This window comes from Bubalus bubalis, chromosome 3 (assembly GCF_019923935.1).
Source record: "Bubalus bubalis isolate 160015118507 breed Murrah chromosome 3, NDDB_SH_1, whole genome shotgun sequence".
NCBI lineage: Eukaryota > Metazoa > Chordata > Mammalia > Artiodactyla > Bovidae > Bubalus > Bubalus bubalis.
In genome coordinates, this window is record NC_059159.1 from 39,398,038 (window position 1) to 39,420,576 (window position 22,539).

At 50.8% G+C, this 22,539-nt stretch overlaps 1 protein-coding gene across 4 annotated transcripts in view; it reads right to left on the reverse strand.

The window, feature by feature from the left end:
• Positions 1 to 22,539, reverse strand: part of RAP1GAP2 (RAP1 GTPase activating protein 2) — a 219,175-nt gene that overhangs the window by 154,459 nt on the left and 42,177 nt on the right. The window contains exon 1 of one of the 4 annotated variants that reach the window (XM_045164910.1): positions 18,805 to 18,914. The exons of the other annotated variants lie outside the window; for them this stretch is intronic. Coding sequence (XP_045020845.1) covers positions 18,805 to 18,821 — 17 coding nt within the window. The 5' untranslated portion in view covers positions 18,822 to 18,914. Of the gene's footprint in view, positions 1 to 18,804; positions 18,915 to 22,539 lie in introns of those variants that run through there. 4 annotated transcript variants of the gene reach the window in all.

Genomic DNA, 22,539 nt, shown 5'->3' on the forward strand with positions numbered 1-22,539 from the left:
TCCCCCTCTTACTGCCAACCTGTCCTGCACTCATCTGCCTCACACAGGGAGGTGTCACTCCAGGACCTTGCTCCAAACATGTAGGATCCCCTTGTCTATTAAACTATCTATGTCTGTCTCGCTGACTCTGGGCTCCTTCTTCCATCTCAAAGCTGGGCAAGTATAAGGCTTGTAGGCCTGTGGGGTACAGCCCAACAGTGTGTGTGTGTGTGTGTGTGTGTGTGTGTGTGTGTGCCAAGCAGAACACGAAGATCACATTGTGTAGACTGCAGATCACACACAAGCCTGGTCAACCAGAAAATTCATAGGTTGTAGCCCCATTGACCCGTTTCCTTATAGATTCTATTTTTCTTCCCTGTTGTCTGAACTCATCTCCTGCTTCTGTGGGTCCCGGAAGAACTCCGGGTTGGATACTCCTTTCTAGAGGGAAACTGCCCCTATGGGCTGCCATAATCAAACGGTTTCTACCTAACCCCAACTGGAGTTTGCTTCACAATGGCCTCTGGACACTAAAGCATTAATGTGTTAACTGCTGTTTCCCACTGTGACTTTAAGTCCCATTAGCCTTAAAGACAGACACAAAGCTTATCTTCCATGTAGACAGATTCCCTGAGCCTCGCGCAGCTGGGGACGAAGCCTTGAGCCTCCTGGTGAGCGGCTATGAGTCTGCAATTTGCAAATTTTTCTGCTTTCTGGGGCCTTTCTGCTCTTTCCATCGGGAAAGTTCTTCCAGCTGTCTAGCCTGCATCACTCCTGCTGTACTAAGCTCTTCTGGCGAATAACTCCCTCCATCCTGAGGGAACACCCCAATTAGTGCCCACGATCTTACCCCTCCTCCAGCCATTTCCCTTTCTCCCCAAGGCTCCAAATTTCCATCCATTTCCCCCCCTGCCCTGCCCCCCTCACTCAGTCATGAGGCTGCGTGGGTCACAGCTAATAACTAAAGGACCAAAGTTTCTTCCTTATTTTCTTCTTCTTAATGCATGAGAGCAGGTTCAGGGTTACGGGGAGCTGGGCTCAGTGGCCAGCTGTATGTGAACACCATCCATCAAACCTGTCATGCAAAGGACATGTACGAGGATGCTGTAAGGCCGGCTCCAGGCAAGACAGGCAGTGACCTTCAGGACGGTCCCTTCTTGGAGAACCTGGAGCAGAAACAATCAACCCATCCAGCCTGTGAGGCAGTGGGATGTGTGGGAAGTAGGGTAGGAGGAGCAACTGGCAGCGTAATCCCCAATGATCCAATGTGGAAATTAACCTCGTCAGCTACTGATCTGTCCCACATGTCCCCTCCCCAGTGGCCAAGGCCATCCTTGACCACTCACCTGGAGTATAGCCCTTAGCTACTCTGCACCTAGCCCTCGGTTTGTTTCCTTTGCGGTGATTATTCTAACTTAACGAGGGGTTTTGAGGAGGTTTTACTGACTTGTCTGTTGGCTGGTTTTTTGGTCTCTTTGCCCCAGTGGACTGTAAACTCCATAAGGGCAGACACCGTACCTATCTTAGAGGTCATCACCTCCTCCTCTTTATCCTGCACCCAGAATACCATCTAATATACTCTAATAAATATTGTTGGAAGTGAGGAAGGAGAGGAGGAAGACAGAAAGAGAGGGGCAACTCCCACTAGGAGGACCATGTTCCTGGAGTCAAGCTGGACTGGCCAGAGGGGAGGGCAGAGCATTGCTGTCCCAGAGATGAAGACCCACTCTCTGCCTTCTCATAGGTGCAAAAATTCAGGTAATGTGGCTAAAAGGATAAAAGGATGGGGGTTCCCAGGTAGTGCAGTGGCAAAGAACCCACCTCCCAATGCAAGAGACATGGGTTCAATCCCTGGGTCAGGAAGATCCCCTGGAGTAGGAAATGTCAACCCACTCCAGTATTCTTGCTGGGAAATCCCATGGGCAGAGGAATCTAGCGGGCTAGAGTCCATAGGGGTCACAAAGAGTCAGACACAACTGAGCAACTAAACACCAACAACTCCTACACAGAAAGCCCCGCTCCAGGTTGGCACCAGCTCGTGAGTCTGGCAAGGAGAAACCTCAAAGCAGCGGGTCCAACTTCAGGGTCTCTAAGTCCCCTCGCCTGTGAGACAGCGGTACAGAGGAGGGTGTCAGTATCCTTCTAATGTTTATAGATGAGCGGAAGAACGTGTCTAGGGCCAACCCTGGACAAACTCAATCCGACTCCAGGGCCCACACTTGAGCAATGGGCAGGGGTCTGGCCACCCGCCCTTGGGCATGAAGAAAGAAGTACATTCCTTTATTCTTCTAAAAATACTTTTGAAAAATTCTTCCAGGATTGGCAGGAAATGCTAGATTTTTGGAGCCCTCTCCTCCAGCCCATCTACTTCCACCATCTCCCATTCTGCATCAAAAAATGACCAAAAGGCTCAGACGGTTCCCCTGCGGGACAGGGCCATGCCCCACTGCTACGATCACCAATGTAGGAATAACCCACCCATCCCGAGGTTCCACTGTCCTGTGTAGGTCACCATCCCAAGGGTCTGAGGAGCGGCTCCAAGGGCAGGACTTGCTCCCCTTGAAGCACAAGAATCACCTCGGAGGGTGATAAACACCTCCCCCTCAATGCAGCATTTGACAGGTGCAAGCACATCCACAGCTTTTATTCCACTGGGTTCTCACAGCTCTGTATGGAAGGAACATTAATATCATCCCCACTTGCTAGGTGAGTTAACTGAGACCTAGAGAGGTTAACTCTTCTGTCCAGGATCACACAGCTCCTAAGAAGCAGTGCCGAGACCCAGACACAAGTGGTCTCCACAGTTACTGACTGCCACAAAACCCAAAATGAAAAGGATGCGACCCAAGGGGATTAGGAAATGATGCAGTCAATCAGAGGCTCACCACACTTGTCACCAGACGAAGGGAGACCAACTTTTCTGCCTGCTTAGCACCTAGGCCCCTTGTTTTGGTCGACAGGCCCTGATTTTTCCCTCGGGCAGTGCCCTGACACCAGGGCTGGCTTCTGTGGTTCAGACAGGGCTGTCCCTTTCCAAGTTCTAGAGTGGGCATGTGGTCCAGGCATGGCCAATCGATGTATTCTATTCATCAGGTCAAGGTGACTGCTTCAGGGATGGGCAAATAAACCAAGCCGGTGCAAACGTGTGAAAACCCGAAGTTCTGTCGGCACCATAGAAAGCAGCTTACCACTCCTCAGGATGTCCAAAGTCAGTGGCTGTCTTATGGGAGGAGAACTGCCTGTGAGTGATGTGAATGCAAAGGAAAGCAGAGCCAAGAGAGAGGGATGGAGTGATGGTGTGGTCTGACCCACCTGGATCCAGCCGCTCCTGAAGCCATTTTCTTAGATCGGTTATTCCTTCAAGTGTCTTTTTTTTTTCCTCTCTCTTCTTAAACTAGTATGAGTTAGAGTTCTGTCACTAGTAAACTAGTTAAAATTAACATATGAGCTCTCTACCCAATGGGGGAGAAAACCCATGAAGGAGCAAAATAATAGCTTTAGACAAGTAAAAAAAGCACATACGTCCTTCATCCAAGGGGATCATCCCCCAAAACAGGCCACAGGAAAGTCTTTCCAGGAGGAGCCCCTGGGAACACCAAAGAGACCTGGCCGCACCAGCACAGCCCATGAATGACAGGCTTGGGGATGATCATCCCAACGCTACTCAAGGGGAAGGCAGGAGGGCTTAAATCTGAACCTGAAGATAAAACAGGAATTTCTCCCTTCCTCCTCACTGTCAGCATGTGGGTCACTCATGTTGTCTTTCTTCAGTAAAATCAAAGCTTATTCAAAGAAAACACTGGAAAAAAAAAAATTCAGACAAATCTAAAAAAAGTGGGACAGGGCTGGGATGGGGGAGGGAGGCACACACATACATACATATATATATGTCATGTATGTACATATATGTAAAATTATGGCTGATTTCCTTTGTTGTATGGCAGAAACCAACACAATGTTGTAAAGCAGTTGTCCTCCGATTAAAAATAAACTTAAAAAAAATTAAATGTGAGATATTCTACAAGACAACTTTGCTAGGTCTGTTGTTCCACATTTAAAAAGACTAAGCAGATGCAATAACCAAGTACAAAGAGTGACCATTAATAATAAAGTGAAAATGCTAGTCACATTTCATGTCCGACTCTTTTGTGACCCCATGGACTGTAGTCCACCAAGCTCCTCTGTCCATGGAATTCTCCAAGCAAGAATACCGGAGTGGGTTGCTGTTCCCTTCTCCAGGGACTCTTCTCAACCCAGGGATCTAACCCAGGTATCCTGCATTGCAGGCAGACTCTTTACCGTCTGAGCCACCAGGGAAGCCCATTAATAATAAGTCAATAACATAATCTAATATACAATCCACATTTCAACTTGGGGAACATTTGGAAATGGACTGTATATTAAGTTATGCTGGTAAATTAACATTCATTTTCTTACATGTGATCATAGCGTTGTGGTTACATCAGAAAATGATGTTATTTGGGAGAGACACCTGCTGAAGAATTTACATATGAAGTATTACGATGTTGGCCACTTACTTTCTGCTTTACTCTCATTCTACGGAGAAAGCAAGAACAGCTGTGCAAATATTAGTAAGTGGTGAATCTGGGTGAGTACAGCTGCTCAGTGCACAGTCCTTCTCATTTTTGCACAGGTTGATAATTTTCAAAACAAAAAGTTGAAAACAGGGACTTCCCTGGTGGTCCAGTGGCTGAGGCTCTGTGCTTCCAATGCAGGAGGCCTGGGTTCGATCCCTGATCAGGGAACTAGATCCCACATGCTGCATACAACTAAAGATCCTTCATGCCACAACAAAGATTGAAGATCCCATATAAGACCAGGCACAGCCAAATAAATAAATTAAAATATTTTAAAAAAGAAAAAAGTTGAGAAAAACCATATCACCCTTGCCAATACTTGTCCTTAAATTTGCACACATATCTGTATGAGTGCAGGGAGCATGCGGGTACACATGTGCACACATTCTGTGACCCAAGAGATGGGTGTGCAAAGAGCAGTGGGCCTGAGTCAGCAGAACCAACTGCTGCGCAGATCTGTTCGCTCAGGACCCATGCCTCCTTTTATCCTACATTCTCAGCTGTAAAGTGAGGGCTGGAAATTCCATATACACCCACAGGACACAGTATGAGCATTCAGGTGGATGCAGTAGTACACAAAGTGGTTAAGAACTAAAGACAGAGGCCTCGATAAGATGGTCTTTTCCATCTCAAGGTTCCTTTCTAGGGAAGTGGGTGTAGGTGACAGAAATTGCCTCCATGGTCACTCCCTTCCCACTCAATTGCCCAGTTCTAGGCCTCTCAGGAAACTTAGAATTTGACCTTGGGGTCTGAGATCAACCGATAACACCCCAGTCCAGCCCAGTGAGAACTGGCCTCTGGGTTCAATCGGCAGAGGAACTGCATTTGGGCTCCAAGCTGTGCCCAAGGGACCCTCAGAGCAGAACCCGTTCAAGGATGAACCAATGAAAAGCCAAGGTTCAAGGATGAACCAATGAAAAGCCAAGGCCAACCCCCCTGAACCTGGCCAGGGAAGTCAGCGCTTTCAGTCTCACAGACAACATGCCGGCCACCCCTCTGGTTAATAAAGTTTCCTGGAGCCTCAGGCTTCTAAAAAAGAAGTAAGTGAAATCGCTCAGTCATGTCCAACTCTTTGTGACCCCATGGACTATACAATCCATAGAATTCTCCAGGCCAGAATACTGGAGTGGGTAGCCGTTCCCTTCTCCAGGGGATCTTCCCAACCCCAGGAATCGAACCAGGGTCTTCCGCATGCCAGGCAGATTCTTTACCAGCTGAGCTACCAGGGAAGCCCCTGAAAAAGGAGAGGCTGCAGATACTCTCGGCAAAAGACCATCCTACAATGATTCCAGGTGGCTGCAGGAACCTCAGAGGGCAACAATTCACTGACTTAGGGAGGATGGTGCGGGAAGGGGCAGAGGGTGTGACAGGCAACACAGCTGGAGAAACTCAGGGGTGAGCAGTCAGAAAAACGCAGCCACAACAAAAAGGATGTGTCACCCAAGATGCACATGCCTGCTGGTGGGAACAGAAACCGGAGAGCAACTGAGCAGTATGATTAAAATAAAAAGTCACCCACCCCGTCACCCAGCAAGGGCACCGCTAGATTTACTCAAATCTAGACAAACACTCGCATGTGTGTATAGAGATGAGTGCAGGGCTGTTCCGGCACTTTCTGTAGAGTAAATAATATCAGAAGCAACCATTTAGAACAGAGACTCCTAAGCACATGTGATATACTCAAAGCTAGATACTATACAATGTTTGGAAGGAATGAACTAAATATGTATATATGGACATCAACCATTACTCAAGACACATGCAAAAATATTTAGAAAGTATGTATCAAACTCTGAATAGTGGCTACTGTGAGGGGAAGAAGCAACGGGCATTGTGGCCACAGGAGACTGCATCTTTATTTGTAACATATTTTTAATTGAAGTATAGTTAATTTACAATTTCTGTTAGTTTCAACTGTACAGCAAAGTGATTTGGTTATACATATATATATTCTTTTATAAGATATTGAGTATAGTTCCCTGTGCTATGCAGTAGGTCCTGTTGTTTATCTATTTTATATATAATAGTGTGTTAATGTGTGTAGTTGGAGAAGGCAATGGCACCCCACTCCAGTACTCTCGCTTGGAAAATCCCATGGATGGAGGGGCTTGGTGGGCTGCAGTCCATGGGGTTGCTAGGAGTTGGACATGACTGAGCGACTTCACTTTCACTTTTCACTTTCATGCATTGGAGAAGGAAATGGCAACCCACTCCAGTGTTCTTGCCTGGAGAATCCCAGGGACGGGGGAGCCTGGTGGGCTGCTGTCTATGGGGTCACACAGAGTCGGACACAACTGAAGCGACTTAGCAGCAGCAGCAGCAGCAATGTGTGTAGTATATGTTATAGTGTGTATATGTTAATCCCAAACTCCTAATTTATCTCTCCCCTTGCCTGGAAATTGTATCATTGATGTTCTGATTTCTTTCTTTTTTTTAAAGAAAACGTATTCTTATGTTACTTGTGTGATGTACAATTAAATTTCTTAAAAGAATCATCAATTTCTAAAAGGAAATCTACAGAGTGAAATGCTACAGAGTTATAAAAGAAAGGAGGTGGAGGAAGAGGCTCTCAGCAGACGGATATAGAAAGAGCTGTAAGATGTATTCTCCAGTGATAAAAGGAAGATGTGAGACCATATTGTGTGGGATATTACTTCCCATGTCAGGAATGAGATAAGAAGAATAAATGTTCATATCATATAGGAATACGGAAGCACTGGGAAAACCTGGTAAGTGGATTTAAGAAGGAGGTGTCAGGGTGGGTTGGAGTGAGAGCAAATATTCTCACCATATATCATTTTTAATCACTTTGGTTTCTGAACCAAATGCACATAAACACATCTACTATTCAAAATAAATTACATAGAAACAAATAGACTAGTCAGATAACCACAACACAGTAGATCGTATTATGGAAACAATTAGCAATAGTCATAAAAACAGAAGTTCAGGCCTAAAGGGTCAGTTATTCCATTCTGAGGACTATTCCTAAGGAAATACATCTCGCACGTGCAAGAAACTTTTCCTGCTGGCTCAGTGGCAAAGAATCCACCCGCCAATGCAGGAGACGTGGGCTTGATCCCTGTTCCGGGAAGATCCCACATACCGTGAAGCAACTAAGCCCAGGAGCCACCACGGCTGAGCCCCAGCCCTATGTATCACACTAATAATACATTACTATTCCACTGCTGTTATTACATTACTATCAATTAATAATATGCTGCAAGTAAAATACAGACTTAATTATTAATTAAAGCGGTGAGGTTATGAGAGCAAGTAATTTCACCACATTTATCATGCGTGTGGTAGCGCTTTACACATGTTGACTCAATCCTCATGACAACCTACATGGTGTTACTATTATCGTTCCCATTTTACAGATGAAGCAGCCAACAGACAGAAAGATTAAGCCGACGGACAGATTAAGCATTTGGCTGGAGGGTCCCTGGTAAGGTACAGAGCCGGACTTCCCACCCAACAGGAAGCTTTAAGACACCAAGCTCTTAACCACTGAGCTCACCCAACAGCCTTCACCCTGACAATGACAACCAGGAGGTCAACTCCAGGCTGCGACCAGCTCAGTCTCCACTGAGAAATAATTCAGAGGGCATGTTCTAATGGGGGTAAGGGAGATGCTTTACCTCTGCCAACTAAAATGACCCATCATAAAAATCCCTGTGGGGACTGCTCTTTTGCTGTCTTATGCTTTGCTGTCCAGATCTTTGGTTGCAACTCAAGCCCTGGTTCCCACTGTCAGCAATGATGTGAGGCCAGGGCTGCTTGCTGGAGGTAAGCCGGGCCTGGCACTGGAAGGTGGAATCCCTTTGATGAGGTTCATCACCCAAGTCCTGGCCTGCCCTGGAGAACTGAAGCCCCGGGAAGGAGGGGCAGGCAGGGAGATGAGGAACATTCTCCTCCTGACTCCTCCTCACACGCCCTTCACCAGAGCTACCATCAGGAAAGCGAGTAATTAATCTTTGAGACAGGAACCAGCTGCACCAGGGAGCGACGGGAGAGAGGAGGAGCAGAGGCTGGGAGAGCAAGACAGAGAAACAAAGGGACAAGGAAATGAGGCAGATACCCAGAGGACAGCAAAGAGAGATGAGCAAAGAAACACTGAAAACGATACAGCCAAGGGAGCAGAACAGTCAGGAAATCACCACCTGGTGATTCTGGCCACCTGGTCTTCTGGTCCTGGCCAGGCACCCACATGCATCCACCTCAGTCTCCCCAGAGGGCAGGGGTGCACGTTCCTAAATTATTATACAAACCTGAAGTCAAAGCACCTGCCCGACTAGCCACACCCAGGAGCTGGCAGGGCTGGGCTAACAGCGCCACCTGCTGGTGCTGGGGAGAACTGTCTGTGTCCCCATCTGGGAGGGGACAAATTTCCCATCCCTTTCCCGGACCCCCTTGCTTCCTCATTTCACATTTGCCAAGCCTGTTCCCCCTCCAGGCCTCTTTACCTGCTCTTCCCACCACCTGGTGGAGAAGGCAATAGCACCCCACTCTTGCCTAGTAAATCCCATGGACGGAGGAGCCTGGTAGGCTGCAGTCCGTGGGGTCGCACAGTCCGCTGAGACTGAAGCGCCTTAGCAGCAGCAGCAGCCCACCACCTGGAATGCCTCTCCCCCAGATATCTCACAGCTAGCTCCTTCTCTTTCTTCAGGTCTCTGCTCAAACGTCACTTCTACGGAGAGGCTGCTCCTGACCCCCACCTAAAGTAGCCCCCTGTGCCCCTCCCCCACCACCTCACTCTTATTTCCTTTACAAATCTGGGCATTATCTGAGGCCACTTGGATTTTTCACTCGGCTCCTGTCTGCCTCCCCTATTAGAGAGGCTCCATCAAGTCTGAATGGTCCACTTTTGTATGATTTGCACTCAGAACTGACCTTGGCAGCAAAAACTCCAGATGTCCCTTCCAGAAGAGGCACTGGTGTCTCTACCTACCCCTTCTTCTCAAGTCAAGCCTCCTTACTTCTGCTCAGGCAATAGAATGTTCGGCCAATACATTATTTCATATTCAATTTCGTTGTTTCCCTACTCTGTTTAACCAATAAATGCTCTCTGTTGTTTCGCATTCTTCCCAGTTGCCTTTTCCTTGGCCATGCCACATGGCACATGGGATCTTAGTTCCTTAATTCCTCAACCAGAGATGGAAGCCGGGGCCGCCGCAGTGAAAGCGCCAAGTCCTAGCCTCTGGACCGCCAGGGAATTCCCAGTTTACTCCATTTAAAAATGGGAAAAACAGCAGGAGCCGCTTCACGGGACAGGTGCAGGATCCAAAGACCCAGTTTGTGGCCACCTCCTTGGCGCCACCTAGTGGCCAAGATTTAGGCAGCTCAGACATCTTCTGGCCTGAAAGTCTGGGAATATTTCTGCAGCATGTGAGCTAGCTCAGACTGGGTAGAATCTCTGGGTTTGTCTGGCCCTTGGACGACCTCCAGGGGAGTCTATCCAGCGCTGTTCAACAGAACTATCTGTGATGATGGAGATGTTCTGTATCTGTGCATCTCCGTCAACAGATGACTACTGAGTACTGGAAATGGGGCTATATTGTGACTGGGGAACTGAATTTTTAATTGTACTTCATTTTCATTAATTTAAATTGCAACATGTAACTATATTAGTCAGCACTGATGTGGAGGATTGTTTGAGGCCTGGGATCCAGCTATGTCTCAGGCCAGATTGATTGACTCCCTGGTCCTTTCAGTTACGAAAACCAAGACATTCCCTTTTCATGTAAGCTGGTTAGACCTGGGTTCTGGCCACATCCACCAAGAGTCATGACCAACTGGGTCCTCTTCTAGGGCCTATGAATACAAGACACACTTAGGGAAGGCAGGAGGAAGGCATGAATGCCTGCAACTGCAAGACAGACAGAGGGCCCAGGCCCCTGGAGCTACTGGTGGGTACCAGGCAGGGCTCCACGCTTCCAGAATGCTGCACACACCAATCCTGGAAGAGTTGGACCCCACATGACTGAAGAGCTCCCCAGGACCTTTTTTGCCTTTTGACTGCAGGCTCAAGCAAGGGTTTGGAGACAGATGAACCTGGCCCAGGTCCCAGGCTGCCAGTTGTATGACCTGAAGCAAGGTTTCTTGCTTCAGAGGCTACTTTTCTCCATCTGTGCAATAGGAATCAGAGCACACATCTTATAGGGATCGGGAGAGGGTCAAGACAATGCATATAAGAGTGCTTCACACCGAAGTTGTTGTTGTTTAGTCAGTCGTGTCTGACTCTGTGCGACCCCATGGACTGTAGCCCACCAGGCTCCTCTGTCCATGGGAGTCTCCAGGCAAGAATACTGGAGTGGGTTGCCATTTCCTTCTCCAGAGGATCTTCCTGACCCAGGGATGGAGCTCATGTCCCCTGCATTGCAGGTGGATTCTTCACCACTGAGCCACTCGGGAAGCCCCTTTCATACAGTACAGATACAGAGAATAAACTCAGTATTTGCTAAAATGACTGTTAGTCCTACATAGCTTTATATCAGACCATCATCATGTAAGTTTTTACAGCTTGAAAAAAACAAAACATGATTAACAGAACAATGATCTGGTTCATCCCATTGCCACACTAGGCCATGGTCCTTGGCTCCCTCATTTCCCCCCAACCCAAGTCCAGCCAGCCTCCACATTTTGTAGATTCCATCTTGGCGCATCTTGCTAGCATCTTGATTCCACATCATACCTGAAGCCACCTTCATCTCTCTCCTGAGAAGTTGCTGGTCCATGTCTATCTGCTTCCAGGATCCTGTTGGGTCTACCCAAGCAGCCACAGTAACCCTCCAGACCTCGACTCAAAACCTCCAGCTATCTACCTCTCCACAGCTCAATAAACTGAATACACACTCTGAAGTCTGACCTCCCAGGCCCACCAGCACGACCAGGCCCCCACCTTTTGGAGATGAATCCTCACTCTCCTGAGACTCCAGCCATACCAACTCCCTGAGCAAACCTTGCTCTCTTTCACCTCTGGGCCTGTACAAGATTCAAGAGACAGGTCAATGGAATCAAAAAGAAACCCAGGGACTTCCCCGGTAGTCCAGTGGCTAAGAGTCTGCCTACCAGTGCAGGAGACATGGGTTCGATCCCTGGTGCAGGAAGAGTCCACACGCTGAGGAGCAACTGAGACTATGCGCCACAACAAGAGAAGCCACCGCAATGAGAAGCCCACACACCACAACTGGAGAAGAGGCCCTGCTCGCCTCAACTGGAGAAGAGGCCCTGCTCGCCTCAACTGGAGAAGAGGCCCTGCTCGCCTCAACTGGAGAAGAGGCCCTGCTCGCCTCAACTGGAGAAGAGGCCCTGCTTGCCGCAACTAGGGAAAGCCTGTGCACCACAACGAAGACCTAGTGCAACCAAAATATAAAAGTAATTTTTTTTTAAGTTAAAAATAGAATTACCACATGATCCAGCAATTCAGCTTCTGGGTTTAACCCAAAAGAACTGAAAGCAGGGACTCAGATATTTGTCCGCCCATGTTCACAGATGCAGTATTCACAACACTCAAAACGTGGAAGCAGCCCAAGTGTCTTAGCGACTGATGACTGGATGAACAAAACGTGACATTGCCAAACAATAAAATAATAGTCAACCGTAAAAAGGAAGGAAATTCCGACACATGCTACAACATGAATGAACCTTGAGTGTATTATGGGAAGAAAAATAAGCCAGTCACCAAAGGGCAAATATTGCATAATTTCACTTACATGAGGTCCCTGGCATAGTTAAGTCCATAGAGACAGAAAGCAGAAAGGTGACTGCCGGGGGCTGGCAGCAGGCAGGGAATGGAGAGTTAGTGTTTAATGGGGACGGAGTTTCAGCTGGAGATCCTGACAAAGTTCCAGAAATGGGTAGGGGTGATAGTTGGGCAACATTACAAAATGTACTCAACGCCCCTGTATATATTTTACCACAATTTTTTTTAAAAAGGTTTGATGAAAATGCAACAAAATGTTAACAGTGTCGATTCTGGGTCCTGAGTACTCAGAGGTTTGCCATGCCTTTATTCTAAAAATAAACTAACAAAACAGGACACTTGGTGTGGCCCAGGATGTGGAGACCAAGCCCACAGCAGGCAGGATGCCCCTCACAGCTGGCTCAGTCCTCTTCCATTTCTTCTCTCGTCCTATTTTTACTGCATTGTGGTTGCTATGGAAACAAGGGGCAACTTGAGAGCCCAGAGCTCGGCCCAGGTGCTGCTAACTCCAGGAATAATGTCAGAGTGTGAATGAAATAAAATCCTGGATTACCTGGGCCCCGTGTACACATCCATCCGTCCCTCCTGGTATGTTTAGCAAGGTGTGTTTGTGTGTGAGCCTGCAGTGACCTCCACCTGCAAGTGTCTGTCTTCAGCAGGCTTGGGTCCGGGTGTGTCATCCAGTCCAGCCCCAGTCTGCTCACCACACATAGTCCAATTAACTGAGAGACAAGGTGTTGAGGCAAGGAATATGACTTTACTCGGAAAGCCAGCTGACCAAGAAGATGGAAGACTACTGTCTCAAAATAACCATCTTACCGGGACTCTGAGTGCCAGGTTCTTTTCTAGGACAGAGATGGGAGGAGTTGAGGACGTAAAGACCATTATCTTGTAAATATCTCCTGGAATGGCCAACCTCGGGGAGGGGATGTGTTAATCAGAGGGGCAGGGTACCCCAAGGCTTTTTATTACAGGGGTTTTTATTTCGGGGCTTCTCCAATGGCTCAGCAGTAAAAGAATCTGCCTGCAGTGCAGGAGACACAGGAGATGCAGGTTCTATCCCTGGGCCTCGAAGATCCCCTGGAGGAGGAAATGGCAACCTGCTCCAGTATTCTTGCCTGAAAACATCCCAAGGACGGGGAGCCTGGCAGGCTACCCGTCCAGAGCAAATGAGCACAGCACATGTATGGTTATAATAATGTAAGCAATGAAAAGCAAAGGTTGACGTCAAAGAAACAGATCCATTCATGGGGTCCAAATTGGCTCTGCCTTGCAGCAGGTTGCACATCGCTCTGGTTTGCCCATGGTGATCTGCTTGCTTACATGCACGTGGGCATGTCACATGGTTACGTGTCATCCACACAGCCCAGGACCATTATCACCAATATCAGAAATGTTAAGGCAGGTAGCACTTACCAGGCACTAACTAGGCAGCAGGCACTGTGCTCCATGCTTCACTTGGATTATCTCCTTTTAACCTCACAACAGTATCTCATATAGGTACTATTATTATCCCCAGATAAAGAAATCGAGGCACAGAGAGGCTATGGAACTTGCCCAAGATCACTTAGAACACATGAACCTAACCACTGAATCTGTACTGTGTGGAAGGGGCGATTTAAATGTCACTAGTTCCCAAACAGCTGCAGACCCAGCTGCATCAGAAGCACCACCTCTGGCCCTGATAACACAGGTTTCCTGGGCCCCACCCAGGCCTCAGGAAGCACAGTCCCCAGGGTGGGTCTGCACTGCAGCCGGGGTGGACGACCACTGGTCCTCTGGGCAGAGCTGACCCACAGGACTGACAGGGCATGGCAGGGTGGGGATGGAGGTGGGGGGAAGCTGTTCCTTGGCCCGGGAATGGACCAGGGAAAGTCTGAGGTTCAAAGCTGCTCAATTCCAGATGGCATCTGCTAGTGACACGGTGACGAGAAAGAGGTAGTGGCGGCTGTCTCACACGCACACACACACACACACACCACAGGGCAGGGCTCCAAAATTCAGTTATGTGGCTTTGTGGCCTGCCAGGCACGGATTTCCGCCCACTCCACCCTCTCAGAATGCGCTCGGCCCTGGGGTGGAGGATGACAGTGTGGTAACCCGCCTGTTCACAGCTCAGGGAGGGGTCAGCCACCTCACCTGGACAACAAACAGCCAGGGCCGGGCACCCTAGAGGCTCCTACAGGCTCAGCCCTCAAGGGGACAAGGACACAGACAGAAAGAAACCAGACGGGGGAGGAGCTTAACCATGACCCTGAGGCTCCAGCTGCTCTGGGAGCATAAGGAAGGGAGTGCTTTGTTCTCAAAGGGAAGGAGTCACAGAGGAAGCAGCATCTAAGCTGGTCCTGGTGGGATGGGCGAGATGACACCGATGGGGGAGGAGACGGGAAGGCATCTCACGCCCAGGGAACAGCATAAGCAGACATCAAGGCAGAAACCCCAGGAAGTGGCAAATCTCATCATCTGGCGGGAGCCAAAGGCCAAGAGAAGAAAACAAAAACAAAAACAAAACTAGACACATACTGAGGCACAGAGCGGTTAAAGAACTTGCCCAAGGTCACCCAGCTGGTGGGATCAGGATTTAAACATAAGCTGCCTGGCTCCAAAGCCCCCGGATTAACCACTAAGATGAGGTTCACTGGCTGGTAGCTTTGTCTTCTGCACATAGTTTAGGATGCTGTAGGGATTTCCCTGGTGGCCCAGTGGATTAAGAATCCGCCTGCCAATGCAAGGGACACGCGTTCAATCCCTGGTCCAGGAAGATTCCACAGGCCCGCGGAGCAACTAGGCTGTGCCCCACAACTACTGTGCCCATGCTCTAAAGCCTGCAAGTGGCAACCATCAAAGCAAGTGTGCCTAGAGCCTGTGCTCTGCAATGAGAGAAGCCACTGCAAAGAGAAGCCTGTGCACCTCAACGAAGAGTAGCCCCCGCTCTCCACAACTAGAGAAAACCCTCACATAGCAACAGTGCAACCAAAAACAAATAGACAAATAAAATTATCGAATGGGCAGAAGTGGATCTGGCTGGACCAGGAGCAATGTTTCTCAGTGGGGTGGGGGAGCTCGTATACCCCTGCCCCGGAAACTCAGCAATGCCTGGAGACATTTTTGATTGTCACTACTAAGAGGCAGGCTGCTAGCATCTCAAGGGCAGAGATTAGAGATGCTGCTCAACATCCTACAGGCCACAGGAGAGCCCCCGAGACAGAATCCTCCAGCCCCAGAAGTCAACAGAAACCCTGGGCTAGAGAGATTCACCCACCTGCAGCCCATATTCACAATGACAGTTAGTGCACTTGTTTATCCCTTCGGACAGGGGTTCCCAAATTTGGCTGCACGTTGGAACACCTGGGAATCTTTAAAAAGTACTTTGGCACGGGACTTTCCTGGTGGTCCCGTGGCTAAGACTTCAAGCTTCCAGTGCAGGGGGCCCAGGTTTGATCCCTGGTAGGGAACTAGATCCTGCATGTCGCAACGAAGACCAGGTGCGTCCCTGGTGGTCTAATGGTTAAGAATCTGTCCGCCAACACAGGGGACATGGGTTCAACCTCTGCTCCGGGAAGATTCTCACATGCCGAGGAGGAACTAAGCCTCTGTGCTGCAACTACTGAGCCCATGCTCTAGAGCCTGTGCTCCACAAGAGAAGCCTGAGCACTGCAGTGAAGAGTAGCCCCCGCTCGCCGCCACCAGAGAAAGCCCAAATGCAGCAATGAAGACCCAGCGCAGCCAAAAATAAAAACTTTTCTAATTAAAAATTTTTTTTGCAAAAAGATTGAGCTAAATAAATAAATAAGGTGCTGGCACTGAGTCCTAATCTGGAATTGATTTCCAAATTTGGGCACTCTGGGCACTGATTTCCAAATCTGGAATTGAGTGCAATCTGGACATGAGAATTTTTCTTACGCCTAAGTTTAATCTTTCTTTTTCTTAAGCTTCCCAGAAAAGCTTGGGAACCACCACTTTGGTCGGGGGCCATGGAGGATCCGACTATTTGCTGTGGACCACAAACAGTGAGTGGACGCTAACGCCAAGAAGAGAAGTCACTGAGGAGTAAACACGACCAGAGACTGCCCAGCCCCCAGCCCAGGCCCCAGGGACAAGTCCGAGTGGAACGGCACTAACAAGGTCGGGATGCAGATCCAGGCCTCCTTGGAGCAGTTAGGATGTGAGGATGATGAATTAGTCAGAGCTAGCTGAGGCCCGAGGAGGAGGTAATTAGGCTTTGTCACTGTCTGGGCAGGAGATAACGGGCCTGAGCCAGGAGGAGGGCGGGAGAGGACCAACCCCCGTGACTCAGGGGCTTTACAATCCAGTGACAGGGAAAAGAACTGGATTTGGAAGACAGAAAAGGTTAATTGAGAGTGAGTCCAGTCTGGGGCCAGAGCAGGAAATGACTAGCCAACAGCTGAAGGCAGGGGGTGAGAGCACCAGCGAGGGGGGACTTGGGGAGAAGGGATCACAGAATCGACCCCAGGGAAAAGGGAGCTGAGACGCACAGGGCTGACCCCCTGCAGCAGAAGGGGCACACAGGTGGGGTGAATCTGGCCTACAGGATGGGTCACATGTGGCTTCGTGTTTTTAATTCTTGAGCTACTTGTCAAGTTGTTGCCCAAAACTCCACATTTCCAGCTTCTCCTGTAACGTGGAAGGTCTGGGGAGACAGGCGGCATTTTGGCAGAGCACTGATGTGTGCCTGCTGTTCCCCTCAGGCCCCTCCCAGCCCTGCCAGATCCCAGCAGGCATCAGGTCTGTCTTCAGAAAGACAAGACCAGGTCCTAAATCAGCAAGTGGCGAAGATGGAGGAGTGGATGGGGAAGCAGAAAAGGAGTTAGGCACTACACAGACGCACACAGCCAACCTCTCATGTCCTGGCCCTGCACCCACCACCTCTGTGCTGGGCCGTCTCAGGTTGGGGCATCCCCACTTGGGGCTTCCGTGTACTCATCTGTAAATAAGGAGGTTGAAGCCAATGACTTTTCATTGTCCATCATCAGGTCCATCAGGCTCCTGTAAGCTGCCTAGGCCAATTCCTTTGTCCAGGCTTTGAAATGAAGCCTAGAAAACCTGAATACTTCAGTGAGAAGTCCCAAACAGAGCCAAGGAGGCCAGGGATGACCCAGAAGAGAAAACTCAGCGAACAGGAGCCACCTTCTGAAGTCCGGGGGGCTCTCAAGTGAAAGGATTATTAGCCTTGTTTAGGGACAGGAGACGAGGGATCAAGCAGTGGCAGTTACAGAGATTCCAGCTGAAAATAATGGTCAGCTTTGACCGATCAGAGCCATATTGGAATAGAACAGGCATATTTATGAGGTAATGAGCTCCCTGTCACTGGAGGTAATCAAGTTCAAGCTGGGTGACTGGTTTTAGGGGCACAAGGGATTCACATAGTGGCTAATTTGACCTTTTTATCTCAAGCCCTAAGATTCAAGGACTCCAGAGAGCTGGGGATCTCTCTTGAAGGCTCCCTGTCTTGCTTTTCCAAGGCTCCCAAGGAAAGGTGTTGGGGATTAGGCTTGGACTTGGTCTTCAAGATGGAAGGCCAAGATGGTCAGGAAAAAGCATAGAATGTCTAATTCCTTGCTCCCCCTGCCCTTCACCAGGACCACAGCCCCCAGTGAGACCCAGCAACCCCTGCCACATGGCCCCAATCCCCAGCACAGCATCACCCAGGGACCCCTCAGAGGCAGGAGGAGCAGCAGCTCCTGAAGGGGCCTCCTAGCACAAGCCAAGGGGGTCATCTACCTCCCCTCCTGACACCCCCATCCCCACTCCCTGCTCCCAGCCCCAGAGGAACCAGCAGGAGGAAGGCAAGAGAAGCAGGCAGCCACCCCCTCCAGACACCCCTGAGTGCCTCCCGGGCACCCATCCATCAGCAGCCTCTCCAAGGGGATGCAGGGGGTCCTGACCAACCCCAAGGTCCACAGTATGCGGACAGGAAGCACAGGACACGCAGGGTGGGCATCAGAGCTCTCATCAAAGCCCAGCGGGAGCAATTCTCCCCCAGCCTTGGCCAGGTCCGGCTCCTGGTGAACCAGGCAGAGTCCCCCAGGCTCCTCCCCTCGGGACTCTGAGCCTTTCCATCCAGGACAGGCCAGCAGGCCTCTGAGGAAGCTCAAGGGCATGGCCAGAGCCCTGGGGGTCCACAAGGACTTTCAGGGAGCTGAATAGGGAGAGGGGAAGCCCCCAGGATGGTTGGAGCTGGGCTGGCAGGTCTCAGGCTGCCCCATCTGCATCCTGCTTCCCCATATCCCTACTCCTGTCCCCGTTAGCCCTGTCCCACGGGATCAACAAGCACCATTCAGCTCACCAGCCACACGGAAAACACCCCCAACGGGGCCCAGGGAATAAGCAGAGCCCCTCCTGCCTGCCTTCCCACACCCATCTCAGAAGAGCCCCAGTGTCCAGTATGCACTGGCTAGAGCTGCCAGCTGGCTCTCTGCTGCCCATCATCAGATAGCCCACCAGACCTGGTCAAGATCCAGGGAGCTGCTTGCCCGTCAAGAAATCAGAACAGGGACTCACCAGGGTTTCCTGGGCATGGTGGGGACCTGCCCGGAGGAGGGCCAGGAGCACACAAATCACCCCGGGGTTTGCAGACCTTGCTGCCTGGCAAACGGCACCTCCAGGTGCTTCCCTCGTGCCTGGCAATGAAATCAGGCCACAGCCCAAATGCCGGCTAAGCACCCGCCCGCCTGGTTCTCCTTGTAGCCACTCACGCCCCACGACTCCAGATCCCAAAACAGGCATGTTCGTGGTTACCATAGGAACTCGCTAAAGCCAAAAAAGGCACCACACAGTCTCCCACACGGGCCCTCAAAGCTCATGTCCACCAGCACGGGCAAGCATGCACACATGCCCACACACACCTACACATGCCAGCGTTGTTCTCAGTCCCGGGGACTATCCTAAAGAATCAATAGACCAGAGCCGATGCTTGAGATGGAAACGGGGATGTTCCTCTCCACGCCACCTGGAACATGTCTGCAAGCGATGCCCCGTGTGGCCAGCTGTCGGTGACAAGTGCAGTGGAACCAACTAGCACTCACCTGGTGCTCACCTGCCAGAGGCACACCTGGTGCGCAGGGGCTGGGGCAGAGAGGAGTCCAGGACCACCACCAGCTCTGCCTGCAAGGCCAGGGAGAGGGCATTGCCCAGCCCGCTTCCCTGGCCACCCACCAGCTCCAGCACCCCTCAAATGCTGCTTCTCTCCTCCACGCCCTTCTCTGGGTGGGGGAAGCGGGGGTTGGCTTGAAGGTCGGGACTTAAGCCGCCGCATGGGAGGGGAGAAGGTAAAGGAGAAACAGAGACTGTATATGCAGAGCCTTACTCTCGGACTCCCCTGGTGGTCCAGTGGTTAAGAATCCTCGAGGCAGGGCAGGATGGATACTCGGGTTCCATCCCTGGCCAGGGAAGATCCCACGTGCCGCAGAGCAACAAAGCCCACGAGCCACAGCTACTGAGGCCCGCACACCTAGAGCCTGTGCTCCACAGGAAGAGAACCCACCGCGATGAGAAGCCCGCGCACCACAACTAGAAAAAGCCGGCGAGTAGCGATGAAGACCCGGGGCAGCCAAAAATAATTAATGTTTTTTAAAAAAGCCTTACTGTCTCCCTCCATCCCTAGCTGCCCAAATTCACCCATCCCCAAACATGGGACCAACATGCACTCAAGGGCTCGCTGAGAAACTTGAGTCTTCACCTCGACGGCTCCCCTGGCCCTCACCTCCCACGTCCAAAGCAGCTCCAGGGTGGGAAGTCCACCTCCTCGGGAGCTCTCCAATCTGCCCCCCACCTCCAACCCCACTGGCCCAGCTCCAGCCTCCAATCTCTCCAATGGGTCAGCAGATGGCAGCCAGCAGGGCCTTCAGACTCAAATGCGGCCATGTTACTCCCGTGCCTGAAAGTCTTTCCACGGCTCCTGGCCACACCTAGAGGCAAGCCCGGCCAGCCACACGGCCCTCCCACACTCCTGGACTTGGCCCAGTCTGTCCCCGAACTGGAGCCCGGTGATCCGTCTGGTGCAATAACAGCACTCAGGTCCCTCCCAGCCCACGCCATTCACACCTCACTGCCCGCAGGCTGGTGCTGCTGCCTGGGGAGCTGACCTCACTCACCGTCGGAGATGGCTGAGGCACCACCAAGCTCCAGAAAGCCCCCTCCATCCTCCGAGGAATCTCTGCTAGTACTTGTCACATCCCATCGCAACTGTCTGTCTGTCTCCCTATGAGACTATACGTTTTCATGAGCAGAGACTGTCATTCTTTTTCTTTGGCGGTGGGCGGGGCCCTTGCTGCACAGCTTGCGGGATCTTAGTTCCCTGACCAGGGATCAAACCCAAGTTCCCTGCAGTGGAAGGGAGGAGTCTTTTTCATCTTTACTTCCCCACCAGCCCCAGGGCCCAGCACTGGGCTTTGATTATAGGTGCCCAGTAAATGTGAGCTGAACTGATTTAGCTTTCTAACCCCCAAAACATCAACCCCCTGCCCCATCCTTGGCAACCCCAGCAAACTCAGCAGATGCTCTGGGTGTGTGGGAGAAGGGCTGATGGAGATGGGGCAGCCTCAGAAGCTTCTAGAACATCTTTGTGGTGCCTCAAGGATTCTTATAATCCACAGTAAACAGAGACCTAGTGGTCAAAGATGGGAGAAATGAACCGGTGACCACGGCCCTCAACCGATGCATGAAAAAGGCATTACGCTGGAATCAAGGGGTGGGCTGGGCAGGGACAGGCCTTCTGGAAGGAAGGCTGGAAAGCTGGAAGCAGAGACTTGATGCACAGGTGCCTGGACCCTGGCCTCACTCTCCCCCGCCATCCCCGAGAATGTACGCTAACCACACCAAGAGAACCTGGAGAGGTGAAGGTCTGTAAGGGAATCACCAGGTTCTGTAAGGAATCCTCACAGGATGGGGACGGAAGCCATGGGTTTGAAAGGGCTGTGACGCAGCAAGAGATTGAGCTTTCTGGATGTGGCAAGCCCCCCCTCCTGCAGGGACAGTGGCTCCAGCCGCTTCATCAGGGATCCCAGGGGCCAAGGGAAGGTATGCTGAGACACAGCGTCTGCTGCTGGTCTATGTGGTCCCCTCCCTACTAATAGGATTTTGAATTCTTAGCTGGTGAAATCTGAAGCCTCGAGTAGGGATGGCTGTGTGGGGTCTTCTGACCAAACCACAGGATGGCCAAAATGCTGCCCCAGCCAGGCTGCTGGGAACACAGCTCCTCCAGGTCCTCTCCTCCCTCCTCCTGAAGAAGAAATAAGACGGCACCGTGACCTCTGGGGCCTTTTATGAGCTTTCTCTCGATTTAGAGATGCCCATGTGTAGTGACCAAGAATGGGGAAGTGAAGTGAAAGTCGCTCAGTCGTGTCTGATTCTTTGCGACCCCATGGACTATACAGTTCATGGAATTCTCCAGGCCAGCACACTGGAGTGGGTAGCCTTTCCCTTCTCCAGGGGATCTTCCCCACCCAGGGATTGAACCCAGGTCTCTCGCATTGCAGGTGGATTCTTTACCATCTGAGTCACCCAAGAAGCCCGAGAATGGGGACCATCAATTTAATAGGTGGATTCTTTTCCCTACAGGGGAATGGGTTCTAACTGCCCCGTCAGCAGGAGTGTGCCTGACACTGTGTTCAGCAACAGCGACAAGCTGCCCTGAACCACCTCCATGCTCAGCCAGCCCCGTGATGGCCAGTGACTGGGTACCACGGTCATCTCAAATGGCTGGAGCATGGCTTGGCCAGCCCATGCAGCAGGGACACACACACACACACACACACAGACACACACACACACACACACACACACCTCTTTCCATCTCTTCTTTTTTTTTTTCTTTTCCCAGTCCCACCACTGGGCTTATGGGATCTTCATTCCCTAACCAGGGATTGAACCCGAGTCCTATTCAGTGAAAGCACAGGCCTAGGCACTGGACCACCAGGGAATTCCTCACATCTCTTTCTTTAGCAAAGAAGCAGCGGTCTCCGAAAGGGAGGGTAAGAGGCAGCAGAAAAAGAATGGGGGAAAGAGTCTGAAGCGCTCTGCTCAGGTCCTCCCCTCTGGATGCTGCTTCAAGGACTTCCACGAGCAAACACTGGCCCTGCCAACCTGAGCTCTGCTCTGTGGGAATCCACTCAGATGGTGGCTCAACCACTAACACAGACCACATCCCAAGCAGGCTTGGGAGCAGCTGGAGAAGGGCTGTGCCCCACCTCCTAACCCAGCCTTTCTCTCCAACCTCCACCTCATGTGATGGGCTAA